The sequence below is a fragment of the Perognathus longimembris genome, chromosome 4 (genome assembly GCF_023159225.1).
Source record: "Perognathus longimembris pacificus isolate PPM17 chromosome 4, ASM2315922v1, whole genome shotgun sequence".
Lineage (NCBI taxonomy): Eukaryota > Metazoa > Chordata > Mammalia > Rodentia > Heteromyidae > Perognathus > Perognathus longimembris.
In genome coordinates, this window is record NC_063164.1 from 59697776 (window position 1) to 59724533 (window position 26758).

At 34.6% G+C, this 26758-nt stretch overlaps 1 protein-coding gene across 2 annotated transcripts; it reads right to left on the reverse strand.

Annotated features, from left to right (window-relative positions):
• Positions 1-5522: 5522 nt before the first annotated feature.
• On the reverse strand, positions 5523-26758 carry Gca (grancalcin). Of its 2 annotated transcripts, none has more exons than XM_048345321.1 (8): positions 26639-26758; positions 20232-20387; positions 13634-13703; positions 11888-11931; positions 11196-11343; positions 8865-8978; positions 8496-8554; positions 5523-6361 (listed from the first exon to the last, which is right to left on the reverse strand). In XM_048345321.1, exons 1-8 carry the CDS (start codon positions 26663-26665, stop codon positions 6335-6337), a joined length of 645 nt encoding a protein of 214 aa, XP_048201278.1. In that variant the 5' UTR covers positions 26666-26758; the 3' UTR covers positions 5523-6334. The 2 variants fall into 2 exon arrangements, with proteins under 2 accessions (XP_048201278.1, XP_048201279.1); XM_048345322.1 differs by having other exon boundaries at positions 26599-26684.

Here is a 26758-nt window from a genome sequence, read left to right on the forward strand (position 1 = left end):
GACAGCATGGAAAGAAATTATTACAAGGCTTATTTATGTAGACAATTAAGTGGAGGCTGAAAAATGACTAACCAGAATTTATTTAAAACTAACATATTATTATGAATATGAGAATAAAATACTGCTTGCACAGAATCAAAAACTCAATTGATCAACTAAATTGCTCTACCAATCATAATCAAATGCTTAAATAAAAAAGCAAAAATACTCCCAATAAAATCTTTATTATGAGAAGAATCAACATAACATGGTTATTCTTACATAGCTCCTGTCAAAAATTAGATGAATTCCTACAGTAAACTCATGGTATCTATGAGATATGAGATAATTTGTTACACCTATGGTTCTAAAGCACTGTATGTTTAACCTATAAATGCTGGACTTCCTCTTTGTGTATATTGATATTTTAAAGTTCATAACTGTGAATAACAACAGCTGTGAGCATTTTAACTGTATTATTGTTCATAAATATTTGTGCTGTTGAGTACATACAATTTTCATTATCCATATTTAGCAGAAAAATTGAAGGAGCAGCAGTCTTATAAATAACTCTTTCATGGAGTTTCCTCAAATGGCCATGTAATTACAGCAGCACTGCAATGATATAACATCCTCTTAAAAATGTTAAATTAGTTAAAGTTATTGAGAAATCTCTAGTTGTTCCCTAAGTTTCTACTGATTTGAACCAAGTACAATTACCTCTCTTTAGCTGAAATATTTATTTTACGATTTTGATGAGAAAATGTATGATATCAGAATATTTGCCAGTCAAAGGATAATGTATTTCAAAAACAAATGTGTGTAGTGACTTAAAACTGTCAGTCACATCCAGTTAGGTAGTGCTCTGGAATGCTTTAAACTATGTGGAACAATCTACCAAAACACATACTACTTCTTAGACTTTATGCACATTATGTAGCATGGAATCATGATGCTTTTGAAATAATCTGAACAGAAATAATATTTATTTTTAGCAAATATTTTCTTCCAAGATTGTTATGTGGTGTTGACAGTGTAATCTACTTGGACAACTAGTTTTGCAATAACCTTCTACAAATAACTGTATATAAGAAAAATGTAAATTTAATGTAAAAATGGTTGCAATTTTTGGTAGCTAAAAGAAGTGTACAAGTTGTATTGAAATATAATATATATACATAATTTAAGAATGGAGCATATAATTTCTGATCTATTTATACATGAAAAATTAAAGAATTTGTAAAAGAAATTATTTTGGGGAAAAAAGAAAGTAAATGTCATTAGTCCACTAGGTACTTCTTCTAGAGAAATCAACTATTTCCAACATTTAACTAGGTACAGAACTACATATAGGCATGATGGTGCTGCTGTATTTCACAAAATCTCGTAATTTTAACAGTGCTGCAGTTTTCAGAGTTTCATTAAGTCACTAGTAAATTGGACTGAGTCGTTAAAAATTCTATTTAAAACTAAAGAAATAGAAAATCATTTCATTAATGTCCTTCAAGACCATAGCAGTAACTGATTAAAATATTTAATTGATGAATAAATAGGTTCTAACCTTCATGTAAATAATTTACTTACAATGTGTGCTTGATTTATTCTTAATCCAGGAATGAAAGTATACAGATTATTACTTGATATGATCTAAATTTCATATCTTCTTCATTACTTCTCCATTATTTAAGAAAAAGAGTAACATATTCACCAAGTTTTTGAATAAAATTTTCTGGTCATAATGTAGTTTGTACTAAGCTAAAGATAATTTGATGTATTCAGAGGCATAGCTCCCTCACCCTACATTTTTAGAAACCAAGAGAACACACCCTGTGTGATAAATGAAAACATTACATCAAACTGTAAGTGAAGCTGATCAGAAATGTGAGTCTACATACAGCAAGCAAAATGCCTTAAAATTGCCATATGGTAAAATATTTATTAATTTAAACTACATTGAGGGTCCTTCATTTATATAGCTGTGGGAACTAAATTATGTATTGGAAATTCAGTAAATCTTAGGATTATTTTTAAAAGGCCTACAATTTTTCAAAAAAAATATTATTCCTTAATAGTATATTCCTGGAGTAGTCATATGATCACTGTTCATTCAGGTTATCTTTTGAAAGTTCAGTAATCAGAGAATATAGGATTAAGGAGAATATAGGATTAATCAACTAAAATGAAATAATTATACACATGTGGCTTTTATGCTTAAAAGAAAAGCTGGGAACCCTAACAATGTAGAAGAACCACAAATTGAACCATTTCCTGAATCTATGTCTCTAAATATGATGTGTCTCTACTGACTGATGACATAGGCCAATTGACCCTAATTTCCACCAGCTTTTCAAGTGATATTACAGGAGCACACACAAAACCATAACTAACACATATGCACAAGCCCTATACCTAATTCCCTTGTACATTATAGTGATGTAAGAATGCTGGCCATGTCTATTTACTATACAGTCAAATATACAGAAGCAAGCCTGAGCTTTGAATGCTCTCAAAATGATGCACAAAGATTCATATTACCAAGTTACTTGGATGTTTGAAAACAAGTAGAAAGTGACGTGACAGGAAATCATTAAAAGCACAGTATTTTCATAATAAACTGATCATGAGTCAGAAATTTTTTTCTAAATTTCCCAGAATTTACCTGGAAAGTAGTTTTGTGCTCACTATTCTAAACGAGATAACAATTTAAACGTAATATTTGGATGATAATTTTTTTTATCTTATTCTAGACAGTAAATGATCTGAATAGGACTCAGTTAAAATCTCTGCATTCATTATTCTAGCAGAAGTTCCAAATAGATTTTATCATATAATACTATGTGTGAATGCTAAACGGACTCTTAGGTGATACTTATGCTTTTATTTTATTTGAATGTGTGTAATTCACAATGATATTAACACAAACAAATCTTCCAATACAAATTTGAAGAGACAAAACTATGGTTACATTTCAAAGTTTAAGGAAAATATGTATTGACCTGAAAAAGTATTTGATAGTACATAACAGATTAGACTTATCAGATTTTTAACAAATTTATGTCTGTCAATTTCCTAGAAACCTAAACATGAAGAGAAAATATAACATGTATGAGTTTTCTAAACATAGGAAATAGAAAAGCACATTTCTGACAAAATGATATTGATTTAGTAATTACCCAAGTTTACAAGTAAATTAATCTGTATATTTTAATTAAACAAATAATCACAAATTGACTTTTTTGTTACTTTTTAATTGCACAGAGTTTAAATTATCTTAACCAATTCTGCTTTATTCCAGGGTAAATAAATGCCTTTTCTGAAAATAAATATATAACTTTACTATATTTTTGTTACTAATTTTTTCTGGATGCATGCTTATACTATACTGAGCACATTCCTTAAAATTACATTTAAAGTGGACCAAATTAAGATTCACATAGTATTGACTTTTTCCCATGATGTAATTTGAAATGTGTAAACTGCCACTCAAAATAGAAGTGCAATACTTGATATTTAATCATTTGGCAACCCTTTAGATATAGGGAAATTAATGCACCATTGTTTGAACTGAAGCTTCTCATCACGATGGCATATACGTAACAAATTTTGTATGATACAAACTTTCCAGCAAGCTATTTGAATGTTATTTAAAAAAAAATCTCAAAATGACATGGAAACATGTTTACTGTATAAATAAAAGTACTTATACATTAAGAGTGTACATTATTTAATAATTTACTTTATCATAAGGAAAATGGAGTATGAGTTAGCCAGTACAAACTAATACTATTTTTATATTGTAGCCATATTTTCCCCTTAATCTTTGCATAAAAGCATCAAAAAAGTGAACTAGATTTCAGTAGAAAAATCTTGATAGTATACCATTTATACCTAAAGTGCTTGAAAGTTGTTCCATTTTATAAATGTAAAATAATTGTCTCACAAGAGTTGGATCATCATGGTACTCAAGTTTTGCCAAAAAAAAATGGGGCTCTGTGATCAAACTTTTGCAATAGCTAGGCCATATAAAATCCCATATGAATAGGGACTTTAGATTTCTATGTGGTAGTGTACTTTATTAAATCTCCTCAGGGGAGGTGAAACTTCTGGGTGTTTGGCCATAGAAGTGCTGCACAGATCTCCTAACAACAAAGTTCAAAGAAACATCTTTCAAGAAAGATGACATATGGCACCATTCTAGGACATGTGGCAGGCACTTTTATGAATAATATTGAGCACTTATAGTTGAAATACCAGGTTGCGGGAGTCATACCATCACCATTCTACAACATGCATGATATACTGTGTGTTTACACCACATTACTGGTTTTTCCAAGGAAAATTTAAATTGGAAGTGATATATTTTATGGCCAAGTTAATTTCCTTTCATACTGTCAAATGTAAGTCTATAAACAAAATTCAGAGAAGAAGAGTATATGGATTATATATTAACTCTTTCTTATATAACTGACCAAGCAATTGACTGCAAGTAAACTATAAAATACAATCATTTTCAGAGTGACTCTATATGACTACTTTTCTAAGACTTTTAAAAGCAAAACCTGATTTTAAATCCCTTATATTTGTAAAAGATTTTTATCAAGATACCGCTATACATCTTACTTTCTCAAGAAATGTGGCATTTTTTAAAAGCACATGTTAATTTCATCACATCACACTAAAACCAAATTAACTTTTATTTGGTTTTAGCTGAAACATACTTGTTATGTAAGAAAGTATGTGGTTTATTAACTTTACATTAAGAAAGACTTATGGTGTCCACCAAGAAAGAAACTAAATGAACAGTCACAACTTATAGCAAAAATCTTAAATACTAAGAACTTGGTGACACTGCTTTGCAATTTCTGTAGAAAAGTAAGCCAGAAATAATGCTTTCTTGTGTTTAATACCCACATGACACAGATAAAATCAAGAACTTTACAGATACAATCAAGAACTTTAACAAGTCAGAATATTCAAAGAATCAAACTTATAATTCCTGAAAGTTCAAGTAAAGTGATTTAAAATTTTTATGAACAGCTGGTTTCAGAGTCTACTAGTACTACAAATTATCAGAACAAATTTAAATGTTGACATTTGATTAAAATGTGTGTCTCTTCCAAAGTACAAAGCTTGAGCTTTAAAGAAAAGTAATATTTTAAGTTATCTCTATTTTCACTAATGAAATCATATACAGAGAAAACCACTGTTTGAGAACTTTTTGACTGGGAATGGTAAAGCACAATAGGAATCTTTGCATGGGAGGCAAAGGTAAAATGATGAAGAATTTGGGGCTAGCGTGGGATATGTGGGGAGACTTTGCCTCAAAAAAAAAAAAAAAAGGCTAGGAATATGGACTAGTGGTAGAGTGCTTGCCTTGCATACATGAAGCACCACATACATAGAGAAAGCCAGAAGTGGCACTGTGGGTTAAGAGCTAGAGTACTAGCCTTGAGCAAAATGAAGCCAGGGACAGTGCTCAGGCCCTGAGGTCAAGCCCCAGGACTGGCAAAAAAAAAAAAAAAAAAAAACACAACAACAACAAAACTTCAGTTAAACAAGAAGCACTTCCTTTTTTGTTTCCACAGAGGACAAAGTACATTGAAAGAAAATATGCACAAAGAATAAAAAAAAATGCACTAGGCTCAAAGAAGTACAAATTTTGAGAAACTATAATTTTCTTCCTCATAGGCACACTTATAGTCTCATCTTCTTTGATTATGTGATCAAAGGTTAAATGTTGGGCTGGGAATGTAGCTTAGTGGTAGAGTGCTTGCCCAGCATACATGAAGCCCTAGGTTTAATTCCTCAGTACCATACAAATAGAAAAGGCCAGAATTGGAGCTGTGGCTCAAGTGTTAGGGTGCTCGCCTTGAACAAAAGAAGCTCAGGGAAAATGTCCAGGCCCTGAATTCAAGCCACAGACTATCCATAAGAAAAAAAATTATTACAAAGATGGCACCAAATCCATATTTCTAACTCTTAAATAACCACAACTAAAAATAAAATTCAAAAATATAATTTGTAACTTTCAAATAAATAAATCATTTCAGCTAGCTTTTATCATATGCTTTCTTATACAATCTATCATATGAGTATATTAACTAAGGTTAAGAAGTATTGATGGAAATTGATGATATTTATACAGCGATAACTTTTGTAAAAGCAATGAAGTATCAATTAAAGTCATCTGCTATTGCTTTTAGCTGTGTTTTAAAGCAAAAACATACAGGAAGTGAAGATATTTATTAACAAGTAGAACATTAAAAGCCCTAAAACTTTCATTTAAGGCAGTCCAGTTCATTTCTCCAGAATAAAGGGATTCACAGTATCTCTGCAGCTTTCAAGTTCTAGGCATTCAAATCATCATAGTGCCCTGCAAAAACTAATTCGTAAATACAATTATCATATGGAAATCACAAAATGGTTTGTTTAATTATCTATAAAAAATTTGAGATAAAATAGAAACTTCAAAAAATTACAAGTTTTTAAGGATAATTATCCCAGTCAATATATACCAGTCAGGTAGTTGATTCTTTAACTTCCATCAGTAAATATAACAGAACAAAGCCCTGAAACATCATAGTATGTACTGAAATACTACTTCCTGCAGCTCCAGATAAACTATCAGACTCAAGTACATAGTAATCACTTTGAAATTTTAAAATGCTGCTTAATTTCTCATAGATTAAAATGTCCTCTCTTTTAGAAAAGATATTACAAGTGTTATATCATTGTAGTAACTATTTTCAACAAGCCATGTGAAAACATGCCTTTTTTGTTTGTTGGTTTCTCTCATATTCCTTTCCTGTGATTGTACCCTCACTATCACTGTATCTCATCTGAATACCCCGGATACTGTACATACGTGTATTAGAACTAGGGAAGGGAAAAGGAATATTGGAATCCAGAGACAAGGATAAAAAAGACAAATGATACCAAAAGCAATACCTACAAAATCATTTGGTGTAAACTAACTGTACAATTTATGGAGGGAGGGGAGGCAGGAGACGGGAAAAATGGAGGAGGACGTAACAAGTTGAACAAGAAATGTACTCTTGCCTTACATATGAAACTGTAACCCCTCTGTACTTCACTTTGACAATAAAGGCGAAAACAATGATAGCTTAAAAAAAGAAAAGATATCACCACAAGTAAACAGTTATTTAAAAAATAAATTATACTTCCTCCTTAAAAATGTTTTTTTTATGATTTGTATTTTTGTTTCTCATGTTGTAGCCCCACAGTAGGTTGAGGAAGCATTTTATTTTATTTTTTTATTTTTTTCCAATTTTTTTTGCCTCATTGCCAAAGTGAAGTAAAGAAGGGATTTCATATGTAAGGCAAGGACATTTCTTATCCAACTTGTTACTTCCTCATTTTTCCCTCGCCTCCTCCTCCGCATATCCCTCTCCCTGCCATGAGTTGTACAGTTGGTTTACACCAAATGGTTTTTCACTGCTTTTGCAATGGTTTCTGTCTTTTTATCCTTTGTCTCTCTATTTTGGTATTCCCTTTCCCTTTCCTAGTTCCAGTACACATATATACAATATCCAGGGTACTAAGATCAGATACAGTGATAGCAGGGGTAAAACCATGGGAAGGTAATTTGAGAGAAAATAAAGGGTACGGTTTCACATGGCATGTTGAAAATAATTACAATAATGATATACTACTTTTTTCCATAACTTGGAGTTCATTTCACTTAGCATCATCTTATGTGTCTATACGGGCATAGCTGTTGGGCTGTTGTGATCTTCTGCAATGACTATTATAGACATGTACTAATTATTCCCTATGAGGGAAACCATAGAGTCCATGTTTCTTTGGGTCTGGCTCACTTCACTTAGTATGATTTTTTCCAAGTCCTTCCATTTCTTACAAATGGGGCAGTGTCATTCTTTCTGATAGAGGCATAGAATTCCATTGTATATACGTACCACATGAAGAAGTGCTCTACATCACTGGCCATAAAAGAAATACAAAGCAAAACAATACTGAGATTCTACCCAACCCCAGTAAGAATGCTCATTATCAGGAAAACTAATAATAACAGATGCTGAAGGGGATACGACCAAAAGGGAACCCTACTACATTGTTGGTGGGAATGTAAACTTGTTCAACCATTCTGGAAAGCAGTGTGGAGGTTCCTCAGAAGGCTAAACATAGAGCTCCAATATGACCCAACAGCACCATTTTTGGGCATCTAATCCAAAAGGTTACAAGCAAGACCACACTAAAGCCACCAGCACAACTATGTTCATCAAAATTTGTCATTGCTGAAACCAACCCAGATACCCTCAGTGAATGGACCTCAGGCTTTTTTGAAGGTGAAAAATAAGAGTCTAGCAGATTTGTCTGCCCAGGCTTGTTGCAAACCTGGATGCTCAGATCGCAGTCTCCTATGTAACTAAGATTACAGGTATGAGCCATCGGTGCTGAGCCATTTAAATATTTTGATATCTGAGAACACATTTAGAACAGAGTACTAATATCAGAGTGCTAAGAATGATACTTACATCCTCATACATGAAATTCACAAAGCCTTGTTGCAGGTGGTCTCTTCTCCTAAAGAAATCTTTAAACAAAGAAACACTTTTTTAAAATAGTTAAAATTCTTACTTTTCAATATCTAACACCTCAAGATACAAAGACAAAATGAGTTCACATTCAAAAAAGTCTCAAGTGACTTAATACTTTAGGCAACTGAGACATAGAGAAAACTTTCTAAAACACAGCTATCACAATTTATACTTATTATTTTTTAAAGGCCAAGAAATCTTTAGGTTTAATAGTGTACAAAGGAATAAACATTATTGTAAACTTGCAGCAAAATTACTAAAAAATATAGCTACAAAATATTGAACCCAATTTTAAATGATCAGTACCTGTCAATGCTCGAAGCTTCACACAGCAGGCAACATAATCATCAAAGAAAATTCTGCCATTCTTGCTGTAACGTTTAACAATAGCAGCTAATGTCTGAGGACTCAACCTGTACCCTAAAAAAAAGATTGACAAATTAAAACTTCTAAAATTAAATACCAAAAGAACACTGCAACACTGCTTTTCATTAAAATTGTAAGTATATTCATTTTCAAAATTCTTCTTTCAAATATTATATACATTAATATATTCTATATAATAATATTTTATTACATATGATAATCACATACTATATTATATATTTAATATTATTATATTATTATGTATTGTATAATATGTAATCTTATATATTATGATAACATGATGTAATATTGTTATATTATACATATTATATTGTATATTATATATTACATATATTATATAGCTATGCAGATATAGATGAATTTCAAAATTAACATATAAAATATAAAAACACATTAGTATTAAAAATAATAAGTCAAAAGCTTCATTATTAACACTGCTTCGGGGTACTTAAGTAGTAAAATCCTAGCTGGTAATAAATTAAAATCTGAGAATAGAAAATTATTTATATTTTTATGTGCTTAAATATAGTTTAATTGTGAAATGAAGCCAAGGACTATTTCACAGGTTTTTAACACTACAGTACTTGAGTTCTACTATAGCTATACTCTTTAAAGAATACAGCAGTGAAGATTGTTAGTAATCTTTGCTATCATGTAGTTCCTATATTTCCTGTTGGAAATGTCTTTCTATAGCTCAAAAATATTGAAGATCAGTGTGTTTACTTGAGTATGGAATACGGTAGACACACTGGTACTACAGATGTACATTGATAAAACAATGGGATGAAAAGAAAAATATTATTGCTTACTAACTTCGTACAGGCTCACACCTGTATTACTAGGTGATCAGAAGATATTGGAATTTTGGTTCAAAGCCATCCCCAACAAGAAAGTCCACAAGACTTGTATCTCCAATAAACCTCAAAAAAAAAATCAACAACAACAAAAAAGCTGGAAGTGGAGCTGTGGTTCTAGTGGTTGAGCTCTTTCTGGCAGTGGAGCTATGGCTGAAGTGGATGAGCTCCAGCTTTGAGCACAAAGGCTTAGAGACAGCACCAAAGCCTTTAGGTCAAGCACTAGGACCTACACAAAAAAAGTAAAACACAAAACAAAAATAACAACAACAAACCTCTCAGACACTGAGATGGACTAAGATAAGCCTTTGATCCCCAAATTGAAGTTCTAGCAAGTTACGAAGTTTGCAATATAAATGGTGACTACTACCTGGAGAAATACATTTAACTATACTTAAAAATATTTCAGGGGCTTGGAATATGGCCTGGTGGTAGAGTGCTTGCCTATATACATGAAGCCCTGAATTTGATTCCTCAGCACCACATATATTAAAAAAAAAATGAGAAGAGGTGCTGTGGCTCATGTAGTAGAGTGCTAGCCTTGAGCTAAAAAGAAGCCAGGGACTGTGCTCGGGCCCTGAGTTAAAGCCCCAGGACTGGCAAAAGAGATATAGATATATTTCTATCTCTCTCTCTATATATATATCTATGTATCTACAGATCTATTGATCTATAGATCTATACATAAAAATAAATATTTCAGAATGAAAAAATGAGGGAGGAGAAAACAAATTTGACAAGGAATGTACTCACTAGCTTATGTATGTATCTGTAATCCCTCTGTACATCACCTTGACAAGGAAAACAAGATAACTAAATTTCTTTATAACATAAAAATACTTCAGAATGAACACATGTATAAAAGGTCAATATTTGTGGCTGGGGATATGGCCTAGTGGTAGAGTGTTTACCTTGCATACATGAAGCCCTGGGTTTGATTCCTCAGCACCACATATATAGAAAAAGCTAGAAGTAGTGCTATGGCTCAAGAGGTAGAGTGCTAACCTTGAGCAAAAAAGAATCCAGGGAACAGTGCTCAAGCCCTGAGTTCAAGCCCCAAGACTGGCCAAAAAAAAAGGTTAATATTTTTAAAATCTCATCTTTAAAATATTATCTTGTACCTATGGATACTTAAAATTATCCTCTAGGACTTTAAGCACCTGCCTAGCATTGATTCAATCCTTAATACCAAAGTGACTGTAATAATAATAATAATAATAATAATAATAATAGTGATTATTTTGTTAGAGGCTTCATTTAAAATTTATCTAAACCTTGAGCTGTTGAGAAAAAGTATATTCTTTTATTACTTAGCAAAATAAAGCGATTAAGATTCAGCTGCTGAAAAGACAAAGATAACCTACACAAAATCTAAAGCATTTGAGTTTATTCTTACCCATCACTGCAATGGCTTGACTCAGTTCGTGATGCTCTACTGTCCCACTTCGGTCTTCATCAATGGCCATGAAGTGCTGCTTCCAGGCATTAAGAGCTGCCCAAAGCTCCTTGAATTCATTAAATCCCATTTTTCCTGTGTAATCTCTCTGAGAGTTTTATTAATAAAAATAAGTAGGGGTATCAAAGAGAGTTTATTTGACTACAAACTCCACATCTCTGACTGAAAATTTAAGGCTGCTTCTTCAAAGTTAGTCTAATTACCTATATAAGTAGATGTTTGTGTAAATATGGAAGCTTCTAGACTTCAAGCAGGCACTCAAATGATTTAAAGTCTCCAGCTTACTAGGTTATGGGCATTTATAGCTAACAAATGGCTTAGTGTTTAAAAAGCAGTATCTCCAGCTTAGCACCAATAGCTCATGTCTGTATCATTCCTATCTCCTCAATAGGCTAAGATACAGGATCCTGGTTGGAGTCAAGCCTGGGCATTAAAGAACAAAATCCATTGCTGAACAACCAACAAAAATCTAGACTGGCTGTAGTCATTGTAGTCAGAACAGCAGCCATGAACAAACAAGCTGAGGGTGAACAAGCATGAGGCCCAGAATTCAAGCCACACTGTAACAATAAAGAACAAATAAAAAAGCAACAACTCTGTATTTTAATACTGTGTATTGCATCCAAGGATACATCCAACATGGCGATCATAATTCTGCATGTTTCCAAACTGAAAGCTATAAAATGAATTCGATATTTGAGTTAGAATCTGCTCAAATTCACCTATGGAAAATTGTGACCAATGTTCATTTTCAAAACAAAATATTTGAAAATTTATGACAATATACATTCACTATAATCAGCACATTTTGCCCAATACTGAGCAATTATTGCAAAAATATGACTTAAAAAGTATTGTTAAAATAAATGAAAATTACTATGATAGAAGTTTTATATCACATAGCTGCCTAGGGCCTGCAAAGAAAGAGGGTGTCATACTCCTTATCACAAATGGAAAAATGGAGTTTAAATAGAAATTTGATTTTCATTGGTCTAATCTCTTTAGGGTGGCACTGAAGGGTTTCATGATCTGGCCTTCATCTACCTCTCTGATATCTTCCAGTGCCACTCCTTCATGTATTCTAATTCCTTCATGTTCTGTGATCTTTGGTCTGCAAGATACCATCTTCAATTAAGTAGCAAAATGCTGGTTTGGAGGTATGATACAAGTGGTAGAGTGTCAGTCATGAGTAGGCAAGCTAAACAAGAATGTGAGTGTGAGGTTTTAAGTTTAAATCAAGGTACCAGCATACAGAGAGAGAGAGAGAGAGTGAGAGACAGAGAGAGAGAGAGAGAGAGACAGAGACAGAGACAGAGACAGAGAGACAGAGACAGAGAATATGAATGAAACAAGACCTAATTCAAGAGAGAGAGAGAGATAAAAAGCAGTGAAAGAATGAGAATACAGAGCATATCAGGGTGATGAAAATGAGTATCTAAAACTATCAACTGAAGGAACAAAAAGTAATACAAAAAGGCACAGTAGCAGTACATTATCTTAAGGCATAGCTGTGAACAGTTTATACAGAACCAAAATAATATAATTCACTGATCCAACCCAAATTATTCTATAACCACAATACAAGTATGGGAGAATACAAACTGCCTGGAGGGATAGGGTGACTTGAAGATTAAAGAAATTAATCTTAAACTGGCATGATGCTATAGATGTGTGTAAGCTCACGATCCCAGCACTGAGAGCCATGCAGGAAGATAACGACTAGAGGTCAGCCTGGACTACATAGGAAATTCTGTCTCAAAAATAAATAATTAAATTGGATTTATAAAAATCTCATAATTGCCATTTTTCATAATCATTGCAGAACACCCACTGATATTCATTAAACTGAAAACATATAATAATAAAAGTATAATATTTTCAGGTCCAGAAGCAAATTTCAAAAGAATTAACTAAAGAAATGTTCCGAGAGCTCTTTCACATGAGTGGCAAATGTTGGGAAAATGATGTCATTTTCTTTTTTTTTTTTTTTTTTTTTGTCAGTCGAGAGCCTGGGCACTCACTGTCTGTGAGCTCTTCAGTTCAAGGCTAGTGCTCTACCACTTGAGCAGCACCATCACTTCCAGTTTTCTTGTGGTTAATTGGAGGTAAGAGTCAGGAAAACTTTGTTGCCCAGGTTGACTTTGAACAGCTATATACTCATTTCTCAGCCTCCTGAGTAGCTAGGATAGAATCGTAAGCCAACCTGTGCCCAGCTATGACAGTCATTTTCATAGCATATTTTTCACAATAACTTCATGCATTAAACTATATGAACCTAAGATTGTTATAATTCTTTAATGTTTTAAGCACAGAGATAGAAGAGTTAGAAACGAGTTTGGTATTCCAATGACAAAAAATAAAAAAAGATATATTCTCACGAGAATAAGTTCCACTAATTCCAGACTGGGTCAAACATGTCTGAAGTTCTTCAGCATCCACTTCACCATCCTGTTAAAAAAAGAGCAAAAACATTATTTATTAATGAGATTATCTAAAATCATATTAACATTTGGAATGACTGCTTTAGGACAATCCAAAAAATGTGTACAGTTCAGGGATGGGAATGTGGCTTAGTGGTAAAATGCTTGTCTAGAATCTGGGATTGATTCCTCAGTACCACATAAACAGAAAAGGCCAGAGGTGATGCTGTATCTCAAATGGTAGAGTGCTAGACTTCAGCAAAAGAAGCTCAGGGACAGTGCCCAAGACCTGAGTTCAAGCAATATATATATATATATATATACATATATGTGTATATATACATATATACATACATATACACATATATATTTATTGTTCAAAATATTATTTTCAACTGCAAAATTCTAGAGATTAGTATCAACCAAGAAGACATATTATAGATTGTGCCACAATGAATCATTTTCTCTGCTTCTAAAAACAATACACTGTCGTCATACTGCAAAATTGTGTCTTGTGAAAGTCCTTGTACTTCCTTTTAAAAGATTAGAAAAATGCCTAGATGTTTTCAGCAAAGTCTCAAAATGTGTCCCACTTATGATTATTTGAGAGAAGAATATTATTTCCAAAAGAAAACTCTATACAGTGGAGCTTTAACTGGAAGAGGAAAGTATCTTGCCTAGCACAACCATTAAGACTTCCACCAATATTTCTCAGTCTGCATGCATCTTGTCATTCTCCTGAATACTGGTCAAATATTCTTGTTGTAATTAATGAGAAAGAGTTGTTTGTTTTTTTCTACACAAGCAAGATGTCATATGGAAAAGAAACCTATTAAGGTATCATTATGTTTCATACCTAATCCTATTTTCTGCACAAATACATACTACATCTATAAATACTTACTACAAGTATCACACACTTTGCCACAAATGCAAAAACAACTGTGAGAATGGATCAAGTCTGACAGCTGCCACAGTCAATACTGTCTCAGGTAAATGGCAAACACAATGCCAGTTTGCTGTCAATTAGACACAGTAAATTTCAAGACTTATTTTGGTCAAGCAGTTAAAAAAGAAGCAAAGAATAGGAAATTACTTATTAGTACTCACAGAGAATATCATTTTTCCACTTAAGTTAGATAAAAGTATTTTGTTACCATCAGTGAACTACAAGGAACTTTTTAAATCAAAAAGAGAAACATTCATTTTTTAAATAGAAAAGAGAAAAAGTAAGAAGAGTATGTGGCTATATTCATGACCAATACATTTGAAAATATTAGAAATTCGCATTCAAATATAAATTACACTTAGAAATCTGAAATAAAATCTAGTAAATGAAAATCTATTTACAGGTACTTTTGTAGAGTTTTGGAGTTACAAAAACCTTGTGACGTCCTTACTGAAAGTTATTCATCCAGATGTGTGAACATTCTCCTAGTACACAACTTCATATTTATATATGTATATATATATATTATTGTCAAACTGATGCACAGAGGGGTTACATTTTCATACGTAAGGCAGTGAGTACATTTTCTTTTCTTTTCTTTTTTTTTTTTTTGGCCAGTCCTGGGCCTTGAACTCAGGGCCTGAGCACTGTCCCTGGCTTCTTCCCGCTCAAGGCTAGCACTCTGCCACTTGAGCCACAGCGCCGCTTCTGGCCGTTTTCTGTATATGTGGTGCTGGGGAATCAAACCTAGGGCCTCGTGTATCCGAGGCAGGCACTCTTGCCACTAGGCTATATCCCCAGCCCTGTACATTTTCTTAATTGAGAAATAAGCAATGCTTCCCTAAACAATGCAGAAAAAATCCTAAGTCATCTTTTTATTTCTTTACTAATAGGAATGATTATTATCAAGTACAGTAAATAACTTTAATGGTAGAGGCTAAATTTTCTAATTAAACAATAAGCTTTAATTATATAAATCATAAAAAAGAATCAGTTGCTCTGATTAGGCTGATAGGGAGCAGCATTTTGAAATTAAATTCAAATTCATTTAATATTTCTTGTGTTAATAAATTAGACTGTTCACTTACTTATACATAAATAAAAAAGTCATATACATAATTTTTAATTTACGGTAGTGTAGCTACATAAAGAAGTGGAAGTAAGGTTCATATGGAAGTTGAAATTGTTGTCATAGCAATATGTATAGTATATGTTTGTTAGAGAGGGAGAAAGAAAGGGAGGAAAGGAAGGAGAGAGTGATGGAGCGATAGAGGAAAAGAGGGAGAGATGAAAGGAAGGGGAGAAAGGAAGGGAGGGAGAAAAGGAGGGAATCAGAAAGGGAGGGAGAGAGAAAGGGACCAGAATTTCTAATCATAATCTGATTATTAAATCATCACTGTTCATCAAACTTCATCATATGATATAAATTAATTAACACTAATATATTATTAACATATAACATAACAATAATATATTAACAACATCTATAATCTATGAATATATCATATATTTAATATATAAGATGTGTCATTATAATGCAGACTTCTTTAAATGAACATTCTGACAGAACATTATTTATAAAGAACATCAAAAAGAACAGAACTACACATATGAATTCATATGACCAGAACAACTATGTCTGATGTTCTTCCTGGTCCATCCATGCAAAGTAGAGCTTAATACATGAAAGAATATAATCTAAATATTTAAGCAAAAATTTAAAAGCAAGCAAATGCAGGCGTCCGCATGAAACCATTTCTGAATTAGCAATATTGGTCATATCTAATAACCTACCTTGACAGTTATGGGCCAGTAGTACAAGGGAATTGATTGAATACAGTATACTCAATTCAAAAGCAAAACTTAATGGAACTATCATATAAATACATTTCAACTTATTGTTGCTAATTATAATGCTGAGATAGTTGAAAAGTTATAAAAGGTGCCCAAGTGTAAAAAGTTAGTTCATATGTATTCATTTTCATTAAATGGATTCATTATATTGCCAAGTAGAGATGCTAGACTGTCAGAAAATATTATTTAAGAGTTCCTTACAACAAGAAAGGCATAATAAATTTAGCAGTTGGTTTGCACAGAGCTGAGCAAAGCAGAATGTTACTAAGGTGGTGTAAACCAATAAATGCTTATTGTTCTGTAAGAGAAGTATGGGGCTGGACATATGGCAACTTAATTCTGTCCTCAATCGCTGTAGTTTTCCAAGTTCTCTGTCAAAAGTTGTCACAAAGGGCTGGGGATATAGACTAGTGGCAAGAGTGCCAGCCTCGGATACACGAGGCCCTAGGTTCGATTCCCCAGCACCACATATACAGAAAACGGCCAGAAGTGGCGCTGTGGCTCAAGTGGCAGAGTGCTAGCCTTGAGCAAAAGGAAGCCAGGGACAGTGCTCAGGCCCTGAGTCCAAGGCCCAGGACTGGCAAAAAAAAAAAAAAGTTGTCACAAAGCCACTACCATAAGGTTATAATATGGCCGGTGGACCTCCATATCTTGAGTCCTTTTTCCATGCAGAAAGAATGAGACCAAGGAAACCCAGAAAATCTTCAAGCAAGGGCTGTTACTTGAGAACAGAGGACACCCAAGGGTCAGGCCAGCAAATAGATGTTTGTAACTATACAAGTGTCAGAGTGTTAGAAATTTTCAGTTTCCACCACAGAAGAAAAGGTGAAAAGGAAGTTGTTAATGGGATTGGGATAAGCACAACAAAGAGTATCAGTCACAAATACAAATTCTCTGAAAAACTTCCCATCCTAGGAAAGCAATGGAACCTATTGAACACACAGAAAAAGGAGTGGTGAACTTCAAATGCCATCACATTCTGTGAAATTCTACATACTTCAATCTTCCTTCACTATTATTTTAAAATAAACTTAAAAAAAGGCAGGGTGCCACGAGCTCAAACCTATAATCCTAGCTACTCAGAAGCATCGATCTGAGGATCATAGTTCAAAGCCAGTATGAACAGGAAAATCCACGAGACTCTTTTTTTTTTGGCCAGTCCTGGGGCTTGGACTCAGGGCCTGAGCACTGTCCCTGGCTTCTTTTTGCTCAAGGCTAGCACTCTGCCACTTGAGCCACAGTGCCACTTCTGGCCATTTTCTGTATATGTGGTGCTGGGGAATTGAACCCAGGGCTTCATGTATCAGAGACAAGCACTCTTGCCACTAGGCCATATCCCCAGCCCCCACGAGACTCTTATCTCCAATTAGCAAGCAAAAAAGCCATATTTCAAGCAGGACAGCACTAAAGTTTAGAGAAAGCACCTAAACTCTGAGTTCAAGCCCCAGGGTTTGAAGATATCAAGAAATAGACATGATTATTACCAGATATAGCAGTAAAAACCAGGAAAGGATTCCTTTGGCCATTCTGTGCAACATCTCTTACTACAAGGTATGTGTCAGGTCTCTGAAGGAGATCTTTAAGACATACTATCAGATCAGAAATTCTTTATAGACATCTAAGTGCAGAAGATTAGATTTTTCTATGATCTGGTTTGGGAAAGAGAAATCTTGTTTCTGTGCCTTGTCTGGGGAAGAGGTTATGAACCATGGACTGTGGATAAAACTGTAACACAAACACACATATGTTCATACAAAACAAAACTGTTTATACATAAATACATATTTGTATATAAGGAGGATGTTATAAAAACACACAGAAAGTGTATTCTTTCTAACTGTAAATATTTACTCAATACTTCCTTATGCTGAGGAGTATAATATAGATCTTATTTATTTAACTTCACATGGAATGTAACAATTACAATGTCATAATGTATATAAAATTATTTTAAAATGAATAAAGTGGTACATCAAACAGTAGAAATAGGAGGAATAGAAACCTCATCTGGGGCTGGGAATATGGCCTAGTGGCAAGGGTGCTTGACTTGTATACATGAAGACCTGGGTTTGATTCCCCAGCACCACATATATAGAAAACAGCCAGAAGTGGCACTGTGGCTCAAGTGGCAGAGTGCTAGCCTTGAGCCAAAAGAAGCCAGGGCTCAGGCCCTGAGTCCAAGGCCCAGGACTGGCAAAAAAAAAAGAAACTTCACCTGACCACAATAATTGCATATTTTCAAGCACAACTCACATACAGAACTCATGCAACCTGAATTTCCAGGCTCACATTGCCCTTTTAATCATAATAAATCCAGGCTAATAAATAGCTTGTTGAAAATTATTGCAAACTAACAATATCCCATTACCAAAATATATCACTATATCATTACATTTCATTATATCATTATTTCATTAAAAATAGAAAAGCAAATCTCAGTGTTTTATTTTTTTATTTTCTCTTTTGGAAACCTTGCTTGCCATTTAAGTCAAAATTACAAAAAGAAATGAGATAACTTCACTTGGGAAAAAATGCAACTTCCTAGGTTGAATAAATTTACAATGTTATTAAGTGATTTACAATTATATTATGTGCCATTTAAGTTTTAACTGATGTATATATGTATGTGTATATAGAGAGACATTTAAATGAACTTATGATCAAGTTAAAATATTGTTCCTTGGCTATGTGCTAATTGTCCTAAAAGTCTCTAATACTCTCTAATATTCAAATCTTTAATACTAATTTTTGCCTGCTATAAAAAGGATGCTCAGGCTAAATTTACTTGACTTTATGTTGAATCAATCATTCAAGGAGGGACAAATGCTTCTCAATGTCAAATATAAAAAATGAATTTGAGGGCTGGGGATATAGCCTAGTGGCAAGAGTGCCTGCCTCGGATACACGAGGCCCTAGGTTCAATTCCCCACCACCACATATACAGAAAACGGCCAGAAGCGGCGCTGGGGCTCAAGTGGCAGAGTGCTAGCCTTGAGCGGGAAGAAGCCAGGGACAGTGCTCAGGCCCTGAGTTCAAGGCCCAGGACTGGCCAAAAAAAAAAAAAAATGAATTTGAAGTATTTAAGTACTTAAGTTTAGGCTAAGTACTTAACTTCTAGAAAGAGAAGCCAGTTCTTGAATAATTTCAGCCAGAGGAGTGGCTTCTCCATATTCTGTTGCCATAACAGAATACCTGAAATTGGTTATCTATAAGCAATACAGGATTCTATTGGTTCAGGCTTTTTTCTGGGAGATATGAGGCATGGGCATCTTTCTACTTGTAATGAGAGCATTGTGTCACTGGCAGAAAATCAAGTAGCCATGTATTTTGTCTTTCCAAGAATAAGAGTAACTAGGCCACTTTAAAACGATCCACTCTCACTGTAACTACAGCAATCTTATTCATTTTTTCAATGAGGGTAAACTTTTCAGTCATATTACATATTAACTATGAGGCACTTAAGTTTCCTTGGCAATTAAATGTCAAGATGAATTTTGATGAGAACAAGACACACCAAACCAATGCAGGAAGCATCTAGATAAAGAATATTCTCATTTCCTTACTTTGAAAATGTTGTCTCTTCTCATCAAACAACATATCTTACAAACATATATTTTAAATCTCAAGAGCAATAGTTGTCTAAGTTTAAGAAAAATTTCATATGCCTTTAAAATGGTACACTAAGTAAAACAATTAATATTTCTGTTCCATATTGAACAGTTTTAAAAACTAGCACTACTGGTAAGATCTTACCTGTCCAGCCACCGCAGTGAAGTAAGTCCACATGGGGTCACTGCCATGTGAGTATGCTGCATATCCAGGAGGGCCACCAACAAGTAGGGGTGGACATGTCCCTGGGACCAAATGTCCCAACTGCATTCCTGGGATCTGACCACTAAAGTTTCCATACTACAAGGGTGAAAGGAAGGAACGTTTAGAATTATAAAAAGGTTATTGATTTAAGTTGATTTAAAGGAAAATATTCATTACAGATCTACTGAAAGGTATACACAGTTACCAAAAGCATCCAACTAAATTGCAACAAAAGCTTTCAATATAGAATGCTAGATACGTTTAGAATACTAAAGATACTAGATGACGTTTCAATAATGTAAGCCACCTACAATAAGTATAAAAAGAAAAGTTTCTAAACAGAAGAACACAAAGAGCAATTTTAAACTATCATCATTACAGATACATACATGCTGAAAATCATGTACAATTCCACTTACAGTTAAACTAACATATATGCCCCAAGACATATACTTGGAAGAAAACAGAGTAAACCAAAGGAAACTGTGACCTAACCAAGGGAAGTTGCATAAAGCTGAAACACCCTGCCCAATAGAAAAGATTTTTTTTCCAAAAGGTGACAAGTGAAAAGTCAAAAAAGTGATAATTCCAATAACAAACTTTTCTAAAGCTAATAAAATAGCAATATTACTAGTAACAGTGTTAATAAATAACTAATATATAGGAGGCTTTTGTACCCCAACTATTATCCTTAGTTCTTTCAATCTTTTATATTGATTTTTCACAACTTGATGAGATATGAAAGTACTATCTCCTTTTTTGAAGTTGAGGATCTACAATTTCAAAGTTTCCTAGACTAGTAAAAATCAAATAAGTTGAGCAAGAAGTAACTTATGTCTCTATATTCATGGGGTCTGACCTTGGGGGCTATTATTTATTTATTTCCTGCTACGCCCATTGCTTTCTCCTTTTCTTTTCACTTGAGACTTGGAATATGTTCTCTAATACCTCTGAAATGCATCTTACTCAGCATTTTTGTGAGTAGAAAGGAGGAAGAAGTAACAAGGCTTATTATTCATCATTCCATTCTGAACCAAAAATATCCTTGAAGGATGACGAGAAGTTGTCAGAAGCAGAGAGAGAAAAGAACTGGTAGAATAAGGGACAAAGTGTCCATGATGAAGTAGCGTCATGAGCGGTCCGGCAAAGCTGCAGCATGAGTGTGCTTAGGCAAGGCCAGGAGAAAGCACTGGGACTCTGGAAGACACATGCAGACATTAATCACTGGATTAGAAAGCAAGAAGTATAAGGAAGGAAATAGAAATATTAAAAGACTATGTTGAAGTAAAAAAATCAAAAATATAATTTTTATAAAAATGAAAAGAGTGATTAGCATAGTATACTATAAATTCAAAAATAAAAAAAGAATGAAGAATGGTATAAAACTACAAGTAGACTGTGAAAGAAATACATACCTTTAAAATAAAAATAAATATACCCACTAACCAAACACAGTTAACATATTTATACCAATATATTTTAAAGTATAAATGATAGATAAAATAAGGCTTGTACAATTATATAAATTAAAAAGTACCTATTTCTAATAATGACATGCTAGAATAAGTCAATACACCCTAACACTGAATATAAAAGGTTTCATAAAAAGTTATTTTTAATTGCTTTAAGAGTGTAGATGGGGCTGGGAATATGGGCTAGTGGCAAGAGTGCTTGCCTCCTACACATGAAATTCTCGGTTCGATTCCCTAGCACCACATATATGGAAAACGGCCAGAAGGGGCTCGGTGGCTTAGGTGGCAGAGTGCTAGCCTTGAGCTGGAAGAAGCCAGGGATGGTGCCCAGGCCCTGAGTCCAAGGCCCAGGACTGGCCAAAAAATAAAAAATAAAAAAAGAGTGTATATGTACAATGACAATAATAGAAATGAACTACAAGATATGGAAACAAGAGGGTTTTTATTTCCTTTGTGTACTGTATACACTTATTTCTTTTGTACCCCCCCCCTTTGGTTCACCCCTTGTTGTCACTGTTTTTTATTTCAGGACTCTTTATATCTTATATAAGTTTATCTGATTTGGGAATGGAAAGGGGAATCACAGAAATGATGAGACAAAGTACAAAGGGTGAACCAATCCAACTGTGATATTCACATGACACTATGTTGGAAATGAACTTTATAACTTGGAGAGGGGAATCAGGGAGGGATAGCAGAAAAAAATGAGGGAGGGCGCAACCATGTTTGACAAGTACTATTATACTCATTTCCTTAGTTATGAACTTACTGTAACCCCTTTGTACATCACATTTACAATAAAAAAAAAAACAGAGTATAAATATAGGCACAGTTCCAGGGCCAACATTTGGAGGTAAATCTTAAGCCCAGGTGAAGGCAAGACTCCTCAAATAGTTTTTGCTTCTAGAGTAGTTGTCATAAACACCTGAGCTTTGTTTGATTCCAAGCCTTGTAAGGACATAAAGGACAGCCAAGTCCTAAGACACAGGCATAAATTTAAATGAAAGGGAGGAAATGAAAAAGGTCTTTATAAAGGGAGGCCAAGTTGAACACGTTTATTTGTGGTTAGCTAATGCAGCGACAGTTTCAAAAGACAGAGACAGACTGTCTTCTGTATTCTCTCTCTCTCCCTCTCTCTCTCTCTTTCTCCCTCTCCTTCTCTTTCTCCCTCTCTCTCTCCCTCTCCCTTTCCCCTCCTCTCTCTATCTTTTTTGTGGTCAATATTGGGCCTTGAACTCAGGGCCTTGATGATCTCCCTTACCGTTTTCACTCAGGACTAGTGTTCTATCAGTTGAGCCATAGCTCTCCTTCTGGCTTTTGCTGGTTAATTGGAGTCAAGAGTCTTACAGACTTTGCATTAAACTACAACCCTCAGATCTCAGATTCCTGATTATGGTAGGATTATAAGTGTGAGTAACCTGTAAGCAGCCACTTGTCTTTCTTTCTTTTTTAACTGAAGTCAGGGAGAAAATATTATTGGAAGAAGCTATCTTTAGGAAAATCCTACCTACCTTTCCTTCTGAATTTCACAAATGCAATGATTTGACCTAGTGATCAAATAAAACCATAGTTACAACTGGTCACTCCTCCATCCAGAGTGAGTCTCCCTTCAATCTATGATGGACATTTCACCTTCACAGGGATGAACAAGGTAGGCAGTTCTGTGTCACATCCAGGCGTTGATCTTGCAGAACCAGATGAGCATGTTCTGAAGAACAGAAGGGCCATGAGGAAGAAGAGACCAACTTCAAGAGAACTGGGTCCCTAGGCAGAAAGGCTAATCCCTGAAAGATTCCTGTATAAATTAATCTTTCAGCTTTCTTCTTAGTAGCTTCAAATAAATCAAACTGACCATGAGATGGGCAGTTAATTTCTTATAATATGATTGGAAAAAAACTATTTTTTGCTTCTTATGTTTATGAATTTTTAGTATTATCTTGGGTCCTTCACTTGCTTTCCCAAAATTATCAAATTACTTGGTCATTTGTTATAGTTACTTCAGTTAAGACTAAACCAAGTATACATGAACTGTAGCAATTCTCAGTAGGCAGAAACAAAGTAAATAAGAGGCAAGTATACAAGATTCAACCTCAACCTCAGTTTCTCACCAGAATCTACCTCAAAGTTCTTGAACATGATAGATAGATAGATGGATAGATAGATAGATGATAGATAGATATATAGATATAGACAGACAGATTACATACCTTCTCCTATTATGTATAAAAACATAGAATATTTCTTCTCTAATATTTACAAAGATGACATTTTCCCTTTCATTTATTGTTTCTTACTTTGATATCTCAAATATGTAAGTTTTTCATACGTAAAATTTATGTTTGAACATACTGATCACCTTAGCACACTTAGTAAATAGCAAAAGTATGCACAGAATTAAACTTCATTTTTTTTCTTTCTTTCCCAATTTTGAACTTAAACTCAGGGTCTCCCACTCTTACTTGGCTTTTTCACTCAAGGTTGATGCTTTTAAACCACATCTCCATTTCAGTTTGTGTGTGTGTGTGTGTGTGTGTGTGTGTGTGTGTGTGTGTGTGTGCGTGCATGCACACGCGCTGGTCCTGAGCTTGAACTCAGGGAACTGTCCTTGAGGTTTTTTGCTCACAGATAGTGCTCTACCATTTGAGCCATAGGTCTACTTCCAGCTTCCCAGTGGTTAACTGCAGATAAAAGTCTCATGGACTTTCCTACCCAGGCTGGCTTTGAAGCATGATACTGATAGCTAGGATTGTGTCAGCCACTAGCACACAGCTCCTCCCCTCTCCCCCTTAGAGATAATTTCATGAAGGTAAGAATTTCATGGACATTTCTTCCTGGGATGACTTTGAGCTATAATTCTCAGATCTCCATCTCCTGAACAGCTAGGATGAAAGGTGTGAGCCTCTAGTGTCTGATTAATTTAGAACTAAAATCTTGTTTTAATTTCCTGAGACAAAAATAAAGCACAAATTCCATTAATTCTAACTCTTAGTACTATACAGTTAGTCAAAGAGAAAACAATCAATTTGGAGAAACACTTATTAAACAAGTGAAAATTTATTTGGAGTGTATCTACTAAGAAGATGAATTATATAATTCACTAGATAAAACTATGTTAGTGAACAAATAGATGTAGTAATGAACATTTAAATTTTATAATTTTGTTAAATGATGAAACATCAATGAAGAATATATTGATTATAATTAACATATTTTAAATGATTTTAACTACCTCATTAATATGCTCCAAGTTAAGCAATACAAATCGTTTTTGTGTGAGTTTATGTGCCAGCGTTGGGAATTCAACTCAGGTAGTGAGCACTGTCCCTGAGTTTTTTTTATTCAGGCTAGTACTCTACCACTTTGAGCCACAGCCCCACTTCTGGTTTTCTGGTGTTTAATTGGAGACAAAAATCTCACAGACTTTCCTGCCCAGGGTGGCTTCAAACCAGGATCCTCAGATCTCTGCCTCCTAAGTAGCTAAGACTATAGGTGTGAGCTACCAGCAACCGGCTTAGCAATGCAAATTCCTTCATCATATTTAATTTAATATATGTATTACACTTAAAGGAATCCATGTCACTAGACTCTATTAATTCAGCTGTTTGAGGGTATTTTTCTTTCTAGCTATTAATGGTAAGCATGAGAACAGGTGAAAATAGCTGCTATGTTTAAATAAATGGAAATCATTTAAGTGTTCAGATATATTCCTATGTTTCCTTTGATAAAAGTGGAGTGGATAAATAGCAACTTCCACCAATAAATATTTGTTACTTCGGTCACTCCAATCTACTATATTTCTAGCCTGATGTATCAATCTGATGAAAATATGTAGAAGGTGATGAAGTTTTAAAGTCTCACATGTTTGTGCTATCTTGACTGGTCTTAGAGAATTCATCTTCCTTAGGCACTTTAATGTATCTTAGTAAACTTAAGCACAAATGAAAGATAGATATTGGAAAGTGGAACATGCCAGATACAATTCAGGAAAGTTTTTTTTTTTTAAGTGAATCTACTTCAGTAAGGGAGTATTAACTCCAAATGGAGTATCTAGAGATCCATTACCTTGAAACATAATTCCCACCTAACTTCCAGGGATAAGATTAGGTGGTGTGAAGACAACTACTCTATGCCAAACTCAACTTCCTTACTTAACTAACAAGACATACTTTCCCTGTTGAGGTAAAAAACAAACAAATAAAACTAGAAAGTGTGTTATGTTCTGCCTACTTTCAATGGTTCATTAGGTACTCCCACTTTGATCAGAATGTGTGAGCAGGCTTTGAAGATCACTGATGTTTACAAATACTGAGGATTTGGATTCCTTCGCAGAAAGGAATGGCTACAGTTACAACTTATAAATCTCAAACGTGATATAGGACAGAGTTACCTAAGAAAAAATAATCTTCTCCTCCTCCAGATTGCCTTTCGTATAACACAAAACTTTAGGAGGTGTTTAGAGCACTACTTAATTTACTCACGAGCAAGTTAAAAAAGAAGAAAAAAGAAGTGCCCCCTCCAAAAAAAAAAAAAAATCAGAAAGAGGATCGGTTACTGGAACAAGGAAGGTGTGTTTTGTTCCTCCCTTACAGAAAAGACATTTTAAACCACACCACAGCCTGGATTCCCCAAGGACTAGAACACCTGCCAATCCACAGCCTCATGCTCCCCCCACCCCCCACTCCCCAAGTCCCGCATCCGGGCCTGCTCTGGCCGCGCCCAGCCCGGCCTCCCACTCCCTGCCGTGGCTTGGCACCACTTAGGACCTGCCCCATCCGAGGATGCGGATTGGGGAGAGAGGACTCAGCGGGGTGGCACCACCCGCCGGGTCAACATACCCTGTGAGCACAGAGGCCGCAGCGACGCAGCCGGACTCACCCCTCCACCGAAGCCCGGGTAGGCCATGAGGAGCCGATGGAGTTCTTTATCACCTTCAGTGTGTCCCGTCGGAGAAAGGCGCAGGTTCCGGTGCAGGTGCCTCTGCCCAGAGCTGCGCCT

Coding starts and splice junctions, on each gene's coding strand:
- Gca (XM_048345321.1), bottom strand. CDS start 26,665: ATGGCCTACCCGGGCTTCGGTGGAGGG. Junction 8,979..11,195: donor TCAAGCCATTGCAGTGATGG/GTAAGAATAAAC, acceptor TCTTTTTTTTAG/GGTACAGGTTGAGTCCTCAG. Junction 8,555..8,864: donor GAAGCTTCGAGCATTGACAG/GTACTGATCATT, acceptor CTTTGTTTAAAG/ATTTCTTTAGGAGAAGAGAC.